General features: G+C 37.9%; 1 protein-coding gene across 5 annotated transcripts in view; it reads left to right on the top strand.

Annotated features, from left to right (window-relative positions):
- The window catches only part of RBMS3 (RNA binding motif single stranded interacting protein 3), a 1,259,852-nt gene that overhangs the window by 519,385 nt on the left and 721,441 nt on the right, over positions 1-19,026 (top strand). For all 5 annotated transcript variants that reach the window (XM_074312720.1, XM_074312722.1, XM_019745285.2 and 2 more), the window contains one exon: positions 13,845-14,018. In XM_074312720.1, coding sequence (XP_074168821.1) covers positions 13,845-14,018 — 174 coding nt within the window. The remainder of the gene's footprint in view (positions 1-13,844; positions 14,019-19,026) is intronic.

The raw sequence follows: 19,026 nt of genomic DNA, 5'->3' as shown, positions 1-19,026 counted from the left end.
TTCAAATGCCTGTCTCCCTTGCTAATTATTAATCTCTATTAATTTCTTTCTTATGGCTGTAGTCCCAGACTCTACATAATACCTGGCTCATTGTATGTCCACATTAAATAAGTGTTTAATGAATGAATGGCTGGGTGATTCATGTGGAACCTACTGTATACTAGATATGGTTCTAGTTACAGAGATCAGAAGATGATTAACTCCTGTCCTAGCATCACTCATGGTCTAGCACTGAAATTCCTCTTAAAACAGATAAACTAGCTTACTTCTTGGCATTAAGCTATTAACAGGCATGTAAGAATCGTTTTCCATTTATCTTATTGTCATTTTTATAGGCTAATTTGATTTGGGGGAATCAGCCTGTTCCAGTCTCAGCCACTCTGGGGCTGTGGGAGTGTCCTCCAGGGATGTTCTATTTGACTTAAACTTCCAACACACTCATGCAGGAGCGATAGTGTGTTTGGGCTCATTGAATGTGCACTGAGCCAGGAATTAGCTGTAAAGTGACTTTTAGTGTGGAAAAGAAACATAAGTGTTAGAATCAATTACTCAGATATAAAGAAATTATCCTCTGCTAGGCTCATTTTATTTTATTCTTTTATTTAGGAGGAAAGAAAGGAAGGATGGAAGGAAGGGAGGGAGGAACTGATGGAGGGAAGAAGGGAGGGAAAAAGGAAAGGGCAAGAGGGATAGAAAGAAGGCGTTCATAAATTTTAGTCCCAAAGTTATATGTTTGTGTTGTTTTAAATAAGAATAGTAGTGTGTTAATTGAATAATAATTATTAGTAACATCTAATCAGTATGAGACTCTGTTAAATGTGTTATTAATTTATTTAATCCCAATGACAATCTTATGAGGTAGGTTCTGTTATATTAGTCTAACTTTACAGAAAAGGAAACTGAAACACAGGAAGGTCAAGTAGGAAATCCATACTTCTGAGTATCTCTCCTTTACTGCTCATACAAAATACATCACTTCTGACACTTCAGATCACGGAATGTCTGGAGGTTTTTCCCATGCTAAGGAATTCTGGGATACCAACTGGGTGTCCTACAGGCTCATTCAATTCTGACACTGTCTACCTGGAGATAGGGTCATATCTCACAGGTTAAGAGCTCAGTCCCATAGGATTGCCCCTTGTCTCCCACTCCTCCTTCCCACCCCATCCCCACCCCCACACTTCAGATGCCAGTCACCTCACCTCCCACCCCCCCACACACACTTCAGATGCCAGTCACAAGTCCAGGTTGTCATCCAGGTTTCTGACCTACTGGCTATAGGTTGAGGTTCCCACAACCCCATCCTTGGGTTCAATTAATTTGCTAGATCGACTCACAGAACTCAGGAAAACAATTTCCTTATTAGATTACTAGTTTATTATAAAAGGATATGATAAAGGATACAGGTGAACATCCTGATGGAAGAGATATATAGGGCAAAGTATGTGGGAAGAGGTAGGGAGCTTCCATACTCTCTCCTGGCACCTCTACATGTTCACCGACTTGGAAGCTGCCCCACCTGGACTCCTTACTTTTGGGATTTTAGTGGAGGCTTCATCACATAGGCATGATCAATTATTAACTCTATTTCCAGCCCCTCTCCCCTCTCTGGAGAATGGGGGTGGGACCGAAAATTCCAAACTTTTAATCATGGCTTTGTCTTTCTGGAGCCATATCCAGGAACCATCCAGCAGCCAACCAAGTCACCCCATTAGAACAAAAGATACTCCTATCACCCAGGACATTCTAAGGAACTTAGGAACCAGTGTATATATATTTTTCACAACCCACCCCCTGTCTCTGGCCACAGTCCCCTCAGGGCAAAGTGATATATATCTCAAAAGATATTGGCACATGTTAAAAATCCCATTTAGTCATTAATAATTAGTCCCGTCCATTATATCATGTAAAAATGTCTCCCTGGGCAAGACCACTCAGGTTTGCAGATGTCCACTTGATCTTGCCAGGTTCCAAAAAGCAAGAGTGATCTTGGCAAACATGTCTTCACCCTTTCAGGCATCTGTTATAATTGAGCTAACAGACAATATCATCTCTTGCTCTGAGCCTTTTTTGAGGTGGTAATGTAATAGTGGATTCCCCTCTTTACATACCCATTTGTTCATTCTTTTGCTTTCAGCTACTATTCCTTCTATTCTCATTTATATCAAAACTCTTCCAACTTTGGCAGGGCCATTAGGTTGGCCACTGTGCTGGCCTTGATTGCAGGCAGCAATATTAATCTGGAAACTAGTCTAGCAGCAGTTCACTGTCCTTCAGACATGGTAAGGTTACACAGGTTCAACGGGCAAGTTTTACCACCAGACAATATAGCCACTATTATACCAGATGGGGCGAAGGTACATCCTGCCCCATTAGGCCCCTAGGAATTCTGACATAAGGGTTTAAAAACATAGTTACAGTTTCTTCCTTAGGAATCATCGCTGTTTCCAGCACTTGTAGTTGCAGCCCTGGTCCTGTGACCACTCTGTCAAGTAGGGGGACAAATAAAAGTGATGTGAAGTGGGAAAGAAAAAAAAAAAGTATAGTCAGTATGTTAGCAATTTCTCCTCTTATAAAGAATGGCATATTCATACCAGCATCCCAAGTGTATGGGAATTTACCAAAGTTATAAAGCTGGGAGAGACTAGAGTCCAGGGTTTTGACTTACCTGATCCTTTCCCATATAAGTATGTAAAAGCAACTGAGAGAATGTGAAATTTCCTCTCCATTCATATTCATGCTAGAAACCATCTTTCCAATCTCCATAGTACTATGAGTCATTATAATAATTAGTACTTAATAGTAGACAGAGCTTCTTTTTACTCTGTCATAATAAATAGAGGTTTACTAGTCACTGGTAGTTCCCAGTGTCTAGAAGAGAGCATCTGATTCATTAGGCTGGGTCTGGTGACTACCTGATCCAATGAAATATGACGAGTGAGTGGGGAGTCACCTGGTATAACCTGGTTGGTCTAGGAATAATTTTCAGTAGGAGCTGGGATAGCACCTACTGCAGAGTAGCTGGCAAAAGCCCTAAGACATGTCTGCAGAGCATACAGAATGTTTTGTCACATTTACTTTTTGAGTTTTGAAGCTAGACATAACAACAGAATTAAATAGCAGAAATCACCATGTTTTATGGTTATTTTATAAAAAGGACCTCTGATAAATAACGTTCACTCAGATACTGTACACTTACAACTCATGAAAAAAGTGATGTTGAAAAAATAAAGGCGATCCCCATGTCAGGGGAGCAACAATAACAATAACAACCAAAAAAAGGTCTCATTTTTCTCACAGAAGCAAATCTGCAGAGACCAAGTGAGAGACTCATCTTTGAGGAATGGGGCAAAAGATAATACTTCTGTCAGAGGAGAGAAGACTTTCCCTGTTCCTCTGGGGAATGGGGTGTGAGAAGAACTTAGAAGTGTCTCCCCATTTCCTTGTATAGCCTCCTTCCTTTTGAGTGTCGGGATTTAGATCCATTTAAAAGGATTTATTTAAAAGAAGCTTCTTATGCTATGCAGGGCCGGCCATTTCTCTCTCTCTCTCCTTTGTAAATGAACAAAGTCACCACTTGTCCCACACAGGGTGCAAAGAGAGGTTTGGTGTGGGTATTCCTGTTCATTCAGGCTGTGTTTTCAGCTGGTTCTAAGTGAAATCTGTAGAAACCACACAGCGGGAATTCTTTGCTTGGGGCACCGGGTGGGGAGGGAACTTTGAAAAACCTATTGAAACTCTGAGAGCTGTTGGGTAGAAACTGTTCTTTGGAGACTTCCTCAGGGGCAGTACAGGGAAATAAACACACACAGGAAGTCATTTAGCCTCTTTGTGAACTTCATGTTGACATTTGCTTACCAAAAAGTTCATTGTGGGGACTTTAAAAAAGTCGATATATGAGGGTGCATATGTCTGTGTGTGCAGAGCTATATGTGTGTCTCTATGCACATGTATATGTATGTGTATATGTAAATGATTTCTAATTCACAATGTTTGTAATATGATGCTGAAAATAAAATCAACAACCGGAACAAAAAGAATAACACAAAATATAGATGTGGCTACCTTTGATAACACTGCATTTTCAGGAGTAGAAACTAGATATATTTCGAATCAAAGCTTTAACAATCTACTGATTGGCCTTTCTGTAATGTACTTTGTAGTGTTTTACACTAGCTGTTTGACTATTTATGTGCAGTGTTTGGTTCATGCTTTTCATCCTTACTTATATGATTCTTACTTTAGAACTGAAACAACGTTAAAATCTTCAGTGAAGGACCACTGAATCCCTAACATCAATTGGAAATGCTGATTTTAAAAGCCTAAGGAGAAGAATAGTAAATACACTTTACAAGTGCAAATGAAGGTACATGGAGAAAGAGAAAGAATAGCAATGTCCAGAAAGAAACCACTTGGTTGTTAAGAAGAGAAATCCCCTCAAACGAGTGAAGGCAAAGGACAAGTGAGTCCCTGGAATGGTTCACAGGGTCCCTATGAGACATGTTACAGCCTTATGGGATCCTGGAAGCCCTTGGCTTCTCTCTCCGTCTGTACCACATAAGCTCTCAACTCTGCTTCTTTCAACATTTCTGCTCCTTTCCCTTTGCATAGTCAGTGGTCATTGAATTGCAAGTTCTATTCAAGATCACCTAAGCAGGAAAGAAGGATTTACTATCTGACTGCAGGATATTTTATGGAACTCAGGGTCGGGAGTACAGCCAGGTGTTGCAAAAGACTGGAGCCAAAAACTATAAAAGTCATCCGGAACTGAACCGCTCCTTCTATCTCCTGCAAGCAAGAGTGTTTCTTGTCTCTGTTACTGTGTATACTTTCTTTTTCTCCTCTCCCCTCTCACTTTCACTCTTACTCCCTCCATCTCTTCCCAGATGGGCTTTATTTGTTTCTACAATCATGCAACCAAACCTCACTTCTTCCTTTATATAACTTCTTAGTTCAAGTGCTCAGTGGGGATTTATGAGTCATTGAATGGCAATTCCATATTTCTAGGAGAAATCATCTGATTGGCCCAGGTTGGGTCAGGTGACTTCCTAGTCCAATCAGACTCAGGCTGGGGAGGTAACCTTGAGTCACCAGGTCTATATAGGCATATTCGGTGTACAGCAGGAGCTGTGGGAAGATTAGCTGAGCTGCTAAACTGGTAAAACACATTGTTGTAGTACACCAATTATCATAGGACCTTCTGCTCTGTTAGTACATGGAGTATGTTCCATATATTTTAATAACATTTATTATAAAGGATATAAATTCTCCTTAAGGCTAACTTTAGCGTAATTTTAAGGTTACCATTAAAATGTACTTAATTTCAGTGTAAATTTATTGACTGTATTTTTAGAATTATCTTGCAATTTCTTCCTGCTGAGAAGGATTGACTGAAGTAAAGTGGACAACTTTTAAAGGAGACAAATGTGGACAGTTTGGGTTGGCTGTGGTATTATCACTGATAATTGAACTTGATTTAACTTTCATACATTAACACATGACGGTGATATTGCCAACAGAGAAAGGTGGTATTATGCCATAACCATGAGTGGTGCTCGGGCCTTCATCTAGCAATTTTGTGCTCTTTTGGATCACTGACTTTCTCTATGTATTTATATTAACGTATCCCCATAGTGGTTTCTCTCTCAATCTCTCTTTCAGAGCGGAGTATGGGGTTCATTCCTAAACCTTATTCTTTGGAGGTGACAAGTTGTTAATCCCATAATCAACCCTAGTTCTGCATGTGTTGAATCTTTAATCCTTAGCTCTGTGTCCTTACTATCTGTGTGTCCTTAGACAAGTTGCCTGAATTCTGTACATCCCTGTTTCTTCAGAATAATATGGATAACAAATTATGTTGTTTGATCTGGGAGTTCAGAGACACAACACATGAAAGACACATAAAAGCAAATATTCTATAAACATCACCATTATGAGTACAACCCTTGTACTTACTCTCGGAGACATGGAGAAGTGGTTATAGGACAATAGCAGCTTCCGGTGATATCACATTCCCCCAACCTCATCTCTGGCTTCGCTCTGATTTCAACTGCAACTAGGATGGATGGTTCTTACTCACCAAGCAGTGATAGTATTCTATCTGAGTCTACCTGTGTGGCTTTGCACTTTCTGCCCAGGGCGTCCTTTGATGCCAAGAGAACTCATCCTCCCATGTCCATACGCAGCTGGGAAGTGCTGGGGGTGATGGTTTTCTAGAGGACAACCCTTATCCAGTGGGGGACCGAAGCCAATCCACAAGTACTTCAGCATCCCATCTTTCAGTGGACAATTCTGGATGACATTTTAAATACTTCTCAAAGGTCTCAGCAGAAGTCACTGCTTTTTACCTTATAACATAGATTCCAATAATGCACATTAATATTGATTTTGCCCTCATTTTCTGATCGAGTCTCGCTGTTCCTTCCCTCCTGATTTTTGGAATTACTCCTGCCTAACTCTCCCCCTAAGCCCCAAACCCATCCTTGTCTCACAATCTGTTTTAGAGAGATTCCAAACTAAGACAGTGAAAGAGAGTAGTTGAGAACATGTACTATGGAGTCCCCTGTCTGGGTTGGAATCAACTCACCTGCTTACTAGTAGTTATATGTCCTTGCATTTTACCTCATTTTGTACTTCAGTTTCCTCTCCTATAAAATGTAGATAATAATAATAGTAACTTCTTCATAATATTTGTATAAGTAATATGTGAGTTATCACAGTATAAATAAAAACACTTAGAACAATGTCTGATAGGTAGAAAGTTGCATGTAAGTGTTATGTCTTAATGGCCTCTTGTGGCACTTACTCAATTGTGTCTAGAAATCTTAGCATTCGTTGTTCCCTTCTTTGCCATTGCCTTTTTTTTCCTAGTACAACTTTCTTCTGCCCCTTCCTTTATCATCCTTTTGTTTGCTAGTGCTGACTAAGGAGAGAAAACAGCAAGTGTTCCCTGGAGATTTGTAATTTCTGGGAGCATATAAGAGGGCCCTTGTTACGTGCTATGCTCTATTTTTTCTTGCTCCAACCGTCCTGCCCCCTGATCGGTTGGCAGATACCAGATGATGCTGCCAGCTCTTGGTTATTCAGAGACTCTTTATCCAGACTCTTTGCTCTTCTCTCTGGCTGCCTGCCTTTTGGCTGTTAGACGCTGTCTGGCATTGCTTTCAGAGGGCGCGCCAAGGAGGGAAAAGATAGCAGAACTCAGATTAGCTAATTATGGGGTCTAGGAAATTAGGACTTTTGGATCATTGCACTTCAGTTTTCTGAGCCATCTCTATCCTCCATTACCATGAAAAATTCAGAATCAGCCTTTTGCAATGGCGGTATATTTTTCTTTGAATGAGATATAATTAAGAGGTAATAAAATGCACCAATCTCAAGTGTTCAGTTTGATGAGTTTGGCAAATGTATGCATTCTTGTAATGACCATCCAAATAAGATGATTTCCATCACCCTAGAAAATTGCCTTATTTCCCTTTCTAATCAATTCCCTACAACCCCTCCCAGCAACCATTTTCTTATATATATATATATATATATATATATATATATATATATATATATATATATATATATTTTCCCCCTCATCATGGACTTTGTATAAATGAAATCACTCATATCTATTTTTCTGTTCCTGATTTTCTTTTGCTTAGCATGATCTTGGGATTCATCCTGTGTACATCAAAAGTTTGTTCCATTTTATTGTTGAGTAGTATTTCATTATATGAATCTACTCTAAATATTTTCAATCCATTCTTCTGTTGGTAGACATTTGAGTAAGTTCCAGTTTGCGACTATTGTGAATAAGGCTACTATTCACATTCTTATAATAGTATGTTTGTGTAAATATATTTTCTTTTAGGTAAATAACTAGGGGTGGAATTTCTGGGTCCTAGGTGAAAGTATGTTTAATTTTTTAAGGAACTACCAAGCAGAAGCCATAGCATTTTTCCCTGCCACTGACAATGTATGAGAGTCCCAGGTCCTCAATAACCTCATCATCATTGAGTACTATCAGTCGTTTTAGTTTTAACTATTCTAGTAGGTGTGAACCTCATTATAGCTTTATTTTATATCATCCTGATGACTATTGACTTTGGGCGTCTTTTTACTGTGCTTATCAACCATCCCAATATCTTCTTTGGTGCATTGTCCTTTCAAGTCCTTAATGGTAGTATAGTCAAACCAATTTAATTAATATTTTGATTCCCTGCTCTCAATTATGCAAAAGGAAAACGTGAGCATCTGGGGTCCTATGGCAGATACAAAGAAGTTCAAGGAGTCATCATTTAGTAGCAGATACTCTGCCCATACCTTCTTGGCACTTTCCCAGGACATGTCAACAATGTCCTGGGGCTCACTATGTGAGAACTTCCTTTTTGCCTGTGGTATGGCAAGTTAGTAATGCCAGGGAATTAATGCTTCTAGAAGCAGCTCTTAACCAATAATGGAAGGGAATCAGAAGTTAAATACCCCTGCTTCCTTGCACTTTGAGTAGAGTAACTCTGAAGCATGTTCTACGCTATTTCCAATAGCCCCCCACCCACAACCTCAATGGAATTGAACCTTAGTTCTCCACAATAATAACTTATTCAATGATGCAAACTTGTTAGCTCTTCCTTTCTCTGTCACATTTTCTGTTCTCTTCCTCATTTTCTGTAAGATCACTCCCAAAATGAATTACTTGTACTCAAATTTTTGCATTACGATCTCCTTTTGGAAAAACACAGCTGAGATGCCTATCCCTAAAGATGCATGTTGGGACATAATTGTTATGAGAAAGACTAATTAAGACATTGATGAGTTACGCTGATGAAGTTATGGCATTGATTTCCTGAGTAGGCACGCAAATGATGAAAGGACCAGATGAATATCACAGAAAATCAGTAATGTCAGTGTCTAGTAGAAGCAAAAATTCCTACGGGCTGGTGGCTGAGGGTCACAATAGTTTTTCTAGAAAAGGTAGAGTCTGGTAGGGATATTAAAGTCTGAAATGAGAGGAGGAGTGGACATCTAGGAAGTAGATGGGTTGTGACAATGGCATGGACGTACACTTCATTTGGAGTAGTGGTCTTTCTGGGGGTTGATATTATATGGAAAGGAACAACAACAACAACAACAACAACAAATAAGCCTTGAATTGTTGGTTAGGATCAAATTAGAAAGATTCTAAAATGAAAGACTAGGAAACTTGGACATTTTCTCATAGATAGTGGGGAGCCATTGAACATATTTCAGCAGGGAGTAACAGTGCAAGTAGATTTCTAGAAAAGTTAATGTAGTGTCATTGTGAAGGCTCCATCAAGGCTTAAGGTAGAAGGTAGTTTAGGTGACTGATGTAAACTGATAAAATCCTAAAGATGGGTAGTGATAATGGGAATGGAAAGGACAACATCAATTGAAGAACTATTACAAAGATTAAATAGGATTTGGTGAAACTGATACTGGAAAGTTGGAGGACAAATAAATGAGTCAAAGTTGATCTAAAGCTTCAAGGCAGTTGGTTTTTTCAAAATATTGCCATAATACTATCAGAAATAAATAAATTATAGGGAGATGCAATTTTAGAGTAAAACAATTAGTTCATTTAATTTTATACATAATAATTTAAACTTTGGTTTCCTTTGTGGTGAATGCTTGTTATACATTCATGTCCTGCAGATATTTTAAGATCTGGGACTAGAATTTAGGAGTTTGTACTATTAAGTTACATCTGACAGTCATCTTCTTGGAAGTGATACTTAAAGCTTTGTCCATAAATAAGAATACCAGGGAGGAAAGTTAAAAGAGTAAACTTTCAGAAAAAGAAGTGGAAAAAAACAAACAACAACAACAACACAAAAAAAAACAACAATTCCTTGTGCAATTGCCAAAAAAAAAAAAAAAAAAGAAAGAAAAATATCTAGGAGTAAACTTAACAAAGGATGTGAAAGATCTATACACTGAAAACTATAAGACATTATTAAAATACATTGAAGAAGACAAAGGGAATGGAAAGACATTACGTGTTCATGGATTGGAAGAATCAACTTAGTTAAAATGACCATGTTACCCAAAGCAATATAAGATTTAATGCAATCCCAATCAAGATTCCAAAGGCATGTTTTAAGGAACTAGAACAACAACAAAAAATCGTCAGATTTTTATGGCAACACAAAAGACCCTGCACAGCCAAAGCACTCCTGAGAAAAAAGAACAAAGTTGGAGGTATCACACTCCCTGACTTCAAATTATACTACAAAGTGACAATAATCAAAACTGTATGGTATTGGCAGAAAAAAAGACACACAGATTAATGGAACAGAATTGAGAGCCTAGAAATAACCCACATGTATATGGGCAAATCATTATTGACAAAAGAGCCAGAAACATACAATGGATTAAAGAAAGCCTCTTCAATAAATGGTGTTGGGAAAATTGAAAAGCCACATACAAAAGAATGAAACTAGACTGCTATTTGTCACCATACAGAAATATTAACTCAAATTGGATCAAAGACCTAAACATAAGACCAGAAACAATAAAATATATAGTAGAAAACATAGGTACTAAATTTATGGACCTTGGTCTTCGAGAGGATTTTATGATTTTGAGCTCAATGGCAAGAGAAGTAAGAGAAAAATAAAGGAATGAGACTACATCAAACTAAAAAGCTTCTGCACAGCAAAAGGAACCATCAACTAAACAAAGAGGCAACCAACTGAATAGGAGAAGATATTTGCAAACAATACCTTCAAAAAGGGGCTAATATCCAAAATATATAAAGAACTCATACAACTCGACAATAAAACAACAAACAATCCAATTAAAAAATGATCAGAGGACCTGAACAGACATTTCTCCCAATAAGACATACTGTCAACAGATATATGAAAGGATGCTCAACTTCACAAGCTATTAGGGAAATGCGAATCAAAACCACAATGAGATACCACCTCACACCTTTTAGAATGGCTATTATCAACAAGACAAGTAATAACAAGTGTTGGAGAGGCTGTGGAGAAAAAGGAACCCTGATACACTGCTAGTGGGAATAAAAATCGGTAGAGCCACTGTGGAAAACATTATAGAGGTTCCTCAAAAAATCAAGAATAGAGTTACCACATCACCCAGCAATCCCTCTTCTACTTATCTACCCCCCAAAACTGAAAACATTTATTCATAAAAATATATGTACTCCTATGTTCATTGCAGCATTATTCACAGTGGCCAAGACATGGAAACAAAGTGTCCTTTGAAAGATGATCAGATAAAAAAGATATGGTCTATATATACATGGAATACTCCTCAGCTCTAACAAAAGATGAAATACTGCCATTTGCAACAACATGGATAGACCTTGGAAATATCATGCTAAGCAAAATAAGTCAGATGGAAAAAGTCGAGGACTGTATAATTTCATTCATGTGTGGGATATAAAACTGATAGCAACACACGAACAAGACCAACAAAAACGCATAGACACAGACAACAGTATGGAGGTTACCAGAGGAGGAAGAGGTGGGAGGAGGTAGAAAAGGGTAGAGGGGGTCAAATACATAGTACCAGGAGGAGATTTGACTTTGGGTAGTGAACAAACAGGGATATATAAACAATGTATTATAGAACTGTACCCCTGGCAAAAGACCTCATTTAGGGAGAACAAAAAGGAAGACAAGCAAGTATGTGCGATAAGAAGGTGTTGTCAGGAGAGACAGGGAGTCAAAGAGAAATATTATTGAATGATGAGAGTATAAACACTGTTAGAGCATTCAGAGGTCAAGGAGGATGAAAACTCCTTGAGCTATGGAAAAGGCAATACATGATCTTGACCTCATTAGACTCAGCCTGGTTGGAGAGCTGAAATTTACACATATAAGAAACAATACAAAACAACATAATAGCTGCACTATGAGCACTACACAAGAGCAGGAAGGCAAACAAAGGGTCAGCATAAGCCAGAGGCATCAGGAATAGGACCCAGTAAGAGGTGAAACGTGAGCATGAATTTTGCAAAAAAAAAAAAAAAAGGAAGAGAAAGGAATTTGCATGAGGAAGACCACCCTGAATAAAATCATTGAGGAAGCTGTGTGGGAACATAATTAAACTAAGAGATGAGGTTATTTACAATCTTACTTATGCATGCATTGCCTGCTTTTTCAAGAATTTTAAGCTCCCTGAACTAATCTAAATGTGAAAACAGATGAAGAACCAGACCATGTCTAGTCTTGAAAAAGTTGCCTATAGAATCTACTGAACTAATAAGAGTGATTAATTTCAGTGACCATAGGTGCACAGCAGAAAATAAGACACTTTGGGGGCCAAAGATAGTTTTGTGGGCAGGCATATTTATTCTGTGAAGTGCTGTGTATCTGTTACAAATAACAGGTTTTTTCTTTTTTTTTTTTTTTTTTAATACAATAATACTGAGCTTCCATACTTAGAACCAAACACAAATACCCTACTGTTATAAAAGTTCACTATTACTTTTCCAACACAGGTTTGTCCTGGGGAAAATGCAATAGTGTATACCTTTTTATTTCTGCACCTGTACATCTCATGGAAATATTGAACCCTTGAATGGCACACATAGTTAGGGTGATGGGCAGAGAAGTCAAATAAATTTGTCTACCTTAACAAGGCTGTGTTCTCCAGTTTTGGGTTTAAATATTTTAAATTGTTTACCAGTAAATCATTGATTTATGTTTTCTTTTCCCTTCCCACATATTTTGAGAATATTGTGAAAGAAACAGCCCTGCCTAGTGCCTTTGAATTACTGAGGTCCTTACTTTCCTTTGGTAACTCTAAGATGCCCAAATCTGTCTTCATAAAAGTTGTTCCTCTAAGTATCTAATGGTATAGAATCTAGCTCAATGGGAAACACAATAGCAGATAAAATTTCTTCCCCACTAAGTTTCCTGAATATAATGGCAATGAGATTAGCACATTTTCCCAGTGATTGAGTTGGCATGTGTCCATAGATTTATAAATAGAATTTATTGTGAAAGTTACTCTGCTACTTGGGTAAGTAGCTATTGCGATTTGATGATAGAAAGTGTTCTCTGAAAAGAAACTATTATATGCCTTATATGTCATGGCCATCTGAGGACAAAGAAGGACAAAAGATACAAGTGAGTTTTGTTTTTAGTTCATTCTACCCTATATACAATTATGAGCAAGCAGATATATTTAATATTTGGCAAATTGGTGGATATTTCCTTATTCCTCTATTTTTAATTACATTGGTAGAGCCAATTGGGAGTAAATGACAATTTCAAATCCATCATTTTACTGTCTTTAGGTACTGGAAGGGTGACATGTTGGGATATGTTCAGATTTCTGCTGATGTCTTCTACAAGAGGGTGATAGTCTCATGAAACTTAAAGACCATTTAGTGTCAAGAACTAATCTGTACCTCAATCCAATCCTCATAAACTGATCTTTGTTTACTGCATTCAGATGAGGCTAATGGTGAATTTTTAAGATGAACACTGTGATGAAAAGAAATTTATATGATTGAAAATATCACTGTTGCTGTCACCACTACAACATATCTCATTTCTGAAGGATGGAGTTGCATGTTGCACCTAGAAAAAAACAAAACAAAAAAATCAACAGAAAACTTGTTTTCAATAAGATCAGTTTCAGGGAGCCTTTGTGCTTTGTGATCCAGTCAGAATTTTAATAGTGAGAAAACACTTTTATCCTAATCAGAACAATATTTAATGTCTCTTCTTAAGACATCCGCCATTTCCCTTAACCAGCTGAGTTCGGTGACATGGTCATTTATGAGAATATATGCTGATATATGTATATAGGATTTTATGCACATCTGTCTTTACCATGCCTTCCTTTCTTCTTGACAGTCTAGCTCCACAGTGAGAGCCTATCAAACAAGTAAGTCAAGAGTGACAATGAGCCCTGGCTTCAGCTCCCAGTGGAACAGCAGCCAACCAGCCTGGAATACATACTCCTTTCCAAGAGCAAGCTTGCACTACCAGTCCCATGCCAGCTACACCTACTGTACTGGACACCCTGCTGTAAGTACCCCATTTTTCCATATTTAGTAAGTTGGATGCTTTATCCAGGTACACTTTGAGTCCAGAGTTGGTATCTCTCTATTAATTGGGCAATTTTTCCAATGCTGTAACTCTTCTAAGGCAAGAACATGCTGCTCTTGAGTAACAGAGATGAGCGGTAGAGAACGTCTTATGTGTTTAGATGATCTTTGCTGAAAATTGTAAAGTTATCTCTAGGTGAAATAGGTTGGCAGGATTTTCAGAATGGTGTTGACGTGGAGGCTGTTTTGTTTGTATGTATGTCTGTGGTTTTATTCTCTGGCATCCTCTTGGCTGTTGCTTATGAATTTACTTGGTTGCTTTTGCACTGAGAGAGTGCGTCTTTCAAAATAGCACAGATGAGTCCATGGAACCTGTATGTCCCCAATTTCATCAGTGACCTCGTTGCTATAGTTAAATAGAAATTAACATATACGTATAAATTCATCAGTAGGGTGTTTTCCAGATGCTGCTACAAAGAACTCTGGGCAAAAGGGCAAAAGAAATAAACTTTGGTGGTAAGAAATAAATTCATGAAATTTGAAAACCTTTCAGGATAGGGTACCCATTTTGACCATCATGTTTTTCCCTGTGTCCCAGTAAGATTACTAAGATTTTTGCTATTTTTAAATTACACTTGCACACTTGAAAAAGAGCATAATGAATGTTGATTGGGAAGACTTCTGTTTACTGCTAAAAATCCAAACACAAGACCTTTGAAAGTGAGACATGCATGCTTCTGGTAGTAACTCCTCCCATTGTCAGTAATTGTAGACATGGATTCTTCAGTCATTTACAAGGCTCGTGTGTACTTCTGTACTTTGGCTATCCTGTTTGCATTTCAAGGTTATAGAATCATACAGTGTCCTGAGTGTCTAAATTGAGAGAATATATCCCCAACATTACGTCATAAAGGCACTTAAAAGAAGACTCAAGAAATCCCCTCAGAATGTAAATTGGTATAACTCTGTTAAAAGGTGATTTGGAAATAACTGTCAGAGTTTTAAATGGCACATACCTTTGACTCGATAATTAAACGTTTGGCACTTAATTGGACATGTGCAAAGATGTATGTGCAATGACAATGTTCACACCATTTTGAAATTACTTGGAAAAAGAACCTAAATAACTTCATTTGTTTCATGCATCCATTCTTTCAACAACAATTATTTAAATAGTATTATGCATTTATTATATTCCAGAATTTTTCTCAGTGAAAGAGGCATAGGAGTGAACAAAACCAAGTGTTGCTCTCACAGAGCTTCCATTCTAGGGAACAGGGAAGCTAGGAATGACATAAATAAATAGATGGATGAATAAAAAGTAGCACACAGACCAGAGAAATACCCAGTAGTGTTAAGTGCTACATAGAGACTCAAAGTAGGTTGAGATGATGGACAATGACAGGGTGGCCATTTGAGTCATATGGCCAGCCAAGTCCTCAATCTGGAGGCCAGCATTTATCTGAGATATGAATAAAAAGAGAAATAACGATGCAGAATTCGGGAGGAAGAACATTCCAAGCAGAGGAAACAGTGGGAAGGAGCTGAAGCAGGCATGAACTTGACTGTTCATCACACAGAGAGAAAGCCAGTGTGCCTGGAGCTTAACTGGGGAAGAACAGAGGGAAATAAGGTCAGAAAGGCAGGGGCCAGAGTACATAGCACTTTGTAATCCAGAGTTAGGAGTTTGAATTTTACTTAAGTATGATAGGAAACCATTGGAGTGTTTTAAGCAAGAAAGGCATATGACATGATTTAATGTTTTTAGGACTCACTCTGGCTGCTAAGTGAAGAATTTCTGGTAGGGGAACAAGAAGGAAACCTGGGAGTAAAATTAGGAGAGTATTATGCACACACACGTGAACACAGGCATGTAGGTGTGTGCAGTTACTTCTGTAGAATGGAACTAAAGTTCTGCAGGAAGAGGAAGACTAACTTTTTCTGTATATCCTTTGGTCTATCTGAGATTCAAAATATATGAAACTTGTTTTCATGATAACAGAAAAAACAAATTGCATGTATTTTGAATAAAATTTTCTGTAGTAACTAGTTTCATGTCTAAAATGTCTCATTGACCTTTTCCTTCTGTCGTTGTTGGTTGACCTAGATTATGACAAATCATAATTTAACAAAATATTTTAATTCTTATTCCTATTGACCTGAAGACCATCTGAAAGTAGCTGACATTTCTTGACCACTTAACTTTTTCCGAGCTCTATACCAAGCATGTTTGTGTGTATTATACATGTAGTAAATTTGATCCCGGATGGGAATCCATGTATGCAGAAGGCTGACTTAAATTATAAGCAGATTTTACTATATGGGTGGTTTGGCACCCCTAATTCTCAAGTTGTATATTCAAAATAGCCCTAGGAAGTAGGCACTAGTATTATTATCATCATTTTAAAAATAAGTGAAATGGAGCTCAGAAAAATTAAATATGTTTCCCAATGTTACAGCTAGCAGTGGGGCCTGAGATTCAAACATTGGCTGTCTAGCCTCCCACCAATATTTTATACATTGTATTATACTGCTTCTTGTCACTGAATCTGTGTCTTTATTTATATACTGAGGACAATGATTGTACCCCAGAGAGAACTCTTTGTAATCATTTCATTTCAATGTGAGCATTACTCCTTAGAGAAGTATTTATAAGATGCTCAATTTTACCAACTTCAGATATAATTGGTCTGAGAAAAACATTATGTGTTGACACTGTCACTTCAAATTCTGTAGTGCTAAAAACAATCCATAAGAAGGTTTTCTATTTATATACCAACACATAAAATAGGCTGGAGTCAATCCACATGCAAGTACATGAAGAAGGAGTAAAGGAATCCCAATAGTCTATGATTTTGTGATTCTAGGTATAAGAGTAAAAATACATCCAGGAATCATTAGAAAATCCATCTACCCACTCGCTTCAGCACTGCCTTGATCCTACTAAAACACTAAGTCGGTTTTATATGAAGAGTTTAGAAAGAATTTAAAAAGAAATAAGGGAAATATAGAAAGCTAGAAACTAAGATAGATGGGAAAAGATGAAAGCAATCAGGATAATTTAGTAGAGAGACTAAAGCCTGGGGTGATTTACTGCTGGACTTTCAGGCTTGAGGAAGGCAAAGCAGAGACAATGATCTTTGAGCTATAACTGAAGGCATTGAGCTTACACATTAGGGAGACTTTCCTGACAAAATGTAGTGTTAATCATGGAACTCTGCTATCTAAAAGACTATCGGTTCTTCCAGTCTGGAATTCCTGGATAAAACAAAAAAGACAGTCGTCCATGCTCTCCTTTAGAGAAAAACAGATGCTATCCCATCCTGGAAACCACTGGAATAATTATAGGATGTCTAGCCACTTTTTATGCTTTAAAATCTAGAAATGGATAGTTTCCTTTGTCACACCACTGAAAGTGAAGTGAGTCAAGTATGAAAGTAGAATGGAAAGATTTGAAAATCTATAAGAAATAGTCATGGGTGTTGTACTTCTGATTTCAAGGACACTCTAAGAATCAATTTTAAACCTACTTGACATTCTTCCTTTATTTCAACATTTAAACATCTCTTTCAAATTTTCCTGCATGCCTGATCAGATTGCATTAAACTCTTAATTCCAAGATCAGTACTCATTTAACTCTCCTACCACCTTGTAAAAGGAATGATATCATCTGAAAATAAACCAGAGGTTCAGTGTAGGGAGACTTTGATAGCTGGGTTGTGATGACAACATCCCAAAACGGCGACTATGTCATAATGTTTACTTGGGTCCATATTGCAAGCCAATTGCTAGAGAAATATTTTGGGGTTCCAAAATGTTGGAGTAGATTCCATAGTTGCCATGCAGTATCCCATCCACAGAGGTTTTGTGGTTAAAACCCCAGAAACGGAATTCTTATCTGAAGAGATTGCCAGTGATTTTCTTGAGTCATATGCTTTAGTAGCCCTTAATGAAGCTGTAAATGATCTGCCTACCTTGTGAGATTCTAACCCTTTTCTCTAAGTCACTAGTTTGATTGAAGGTTTCCAGCTCTTTGACTAATTTCCTGGGGTTACAAGGGTGTCAGCCAAGGTAACGTTTGTGTAGTCAGCACATGTGATGCAAAAGGCTCCCTTTCGCATTCATTCCTGTGCTACTGAGGAATCCAGGGATTCCACGAATGTCTGGTTAGTTAACTTGAAATACGTAGCATATAGACATCTCCGAATACAATTAGGCCTCTCTGACCAAGTAAGGATTTTCTCAGAGCTCTGTTGTACATTACTGTGCTAGTTTCTTATGGCTGTTATAACAAATTACCACAAACTCAGGGACTTAAAACAACACACATTTATTCTCTTACAGTTTTGGAGGTTAGAGTCTGACATAGGTTTCACTGAGCTGAAATCAAGGTATTGGCAGGGCTGTCTCCCTCAAGAGCCTCTAGGGGAGAATCTATTCCTTGCCTTTTCCAGGTTCTCAGGCAACATTCCTTGCAACCCTTGGCTCATGGGCCCTTCTTTCATTTCCAAGGCCAGCAGCACAGCATCTTCCAATCTATTTCTGCTCCGTCTTCACAGTGTCTTCTCAGTCTGTAGTCCAATCTCTCTCTGCCTCTTATAAAGATAATTGTGATTACATTGAAAGGCCCACCCAAATAAACCAGAATAAGCTCCCCATCTAAATTACCTTGTTGACATCTGCAAAGTTAATTTGCCATATAAAAGAACATTCATGGGTTCTGGATATTAGGTCATGGACATCTGGGTGGACTATTTTTCAGCCTAACACATCATGATATCCAGTGAGTCAGTGGCTAACTTCTGAGCCATTAGGTAGTTATTTAGGGCTTCCTAAAATTGATGAGACTTTTTACCGAGAGATAAGGTAAGCGGGTTTTTTTTTTGGTTTTTTTTTTTTGAGTCATGGGAGACTGAAATGGATACCCTATAGCAATTCAAAATTTACTGACATTCACTAATATGAGTTTGATATTTCTGAAGCCCACT

Source organism: Rhinolophus sinicus, linkage group LG10 (genome assembly GCF_036562045.2).
Source record: "Rhinolophus sinicus isolate RSC01 linkage group LG10, ASM3656204v1, whole genome shotgun sequence".
NCBI classification, from domain to species: Eukaryota; Metazoa; Chordata; class Mammalia; order Chiroptera; family Rhinolophidae; genus Rhinolophus; species Rhinolophus sinicus.
This window is presented reverse-complemented; position numbering and strand designations above follow the sequence as displayed.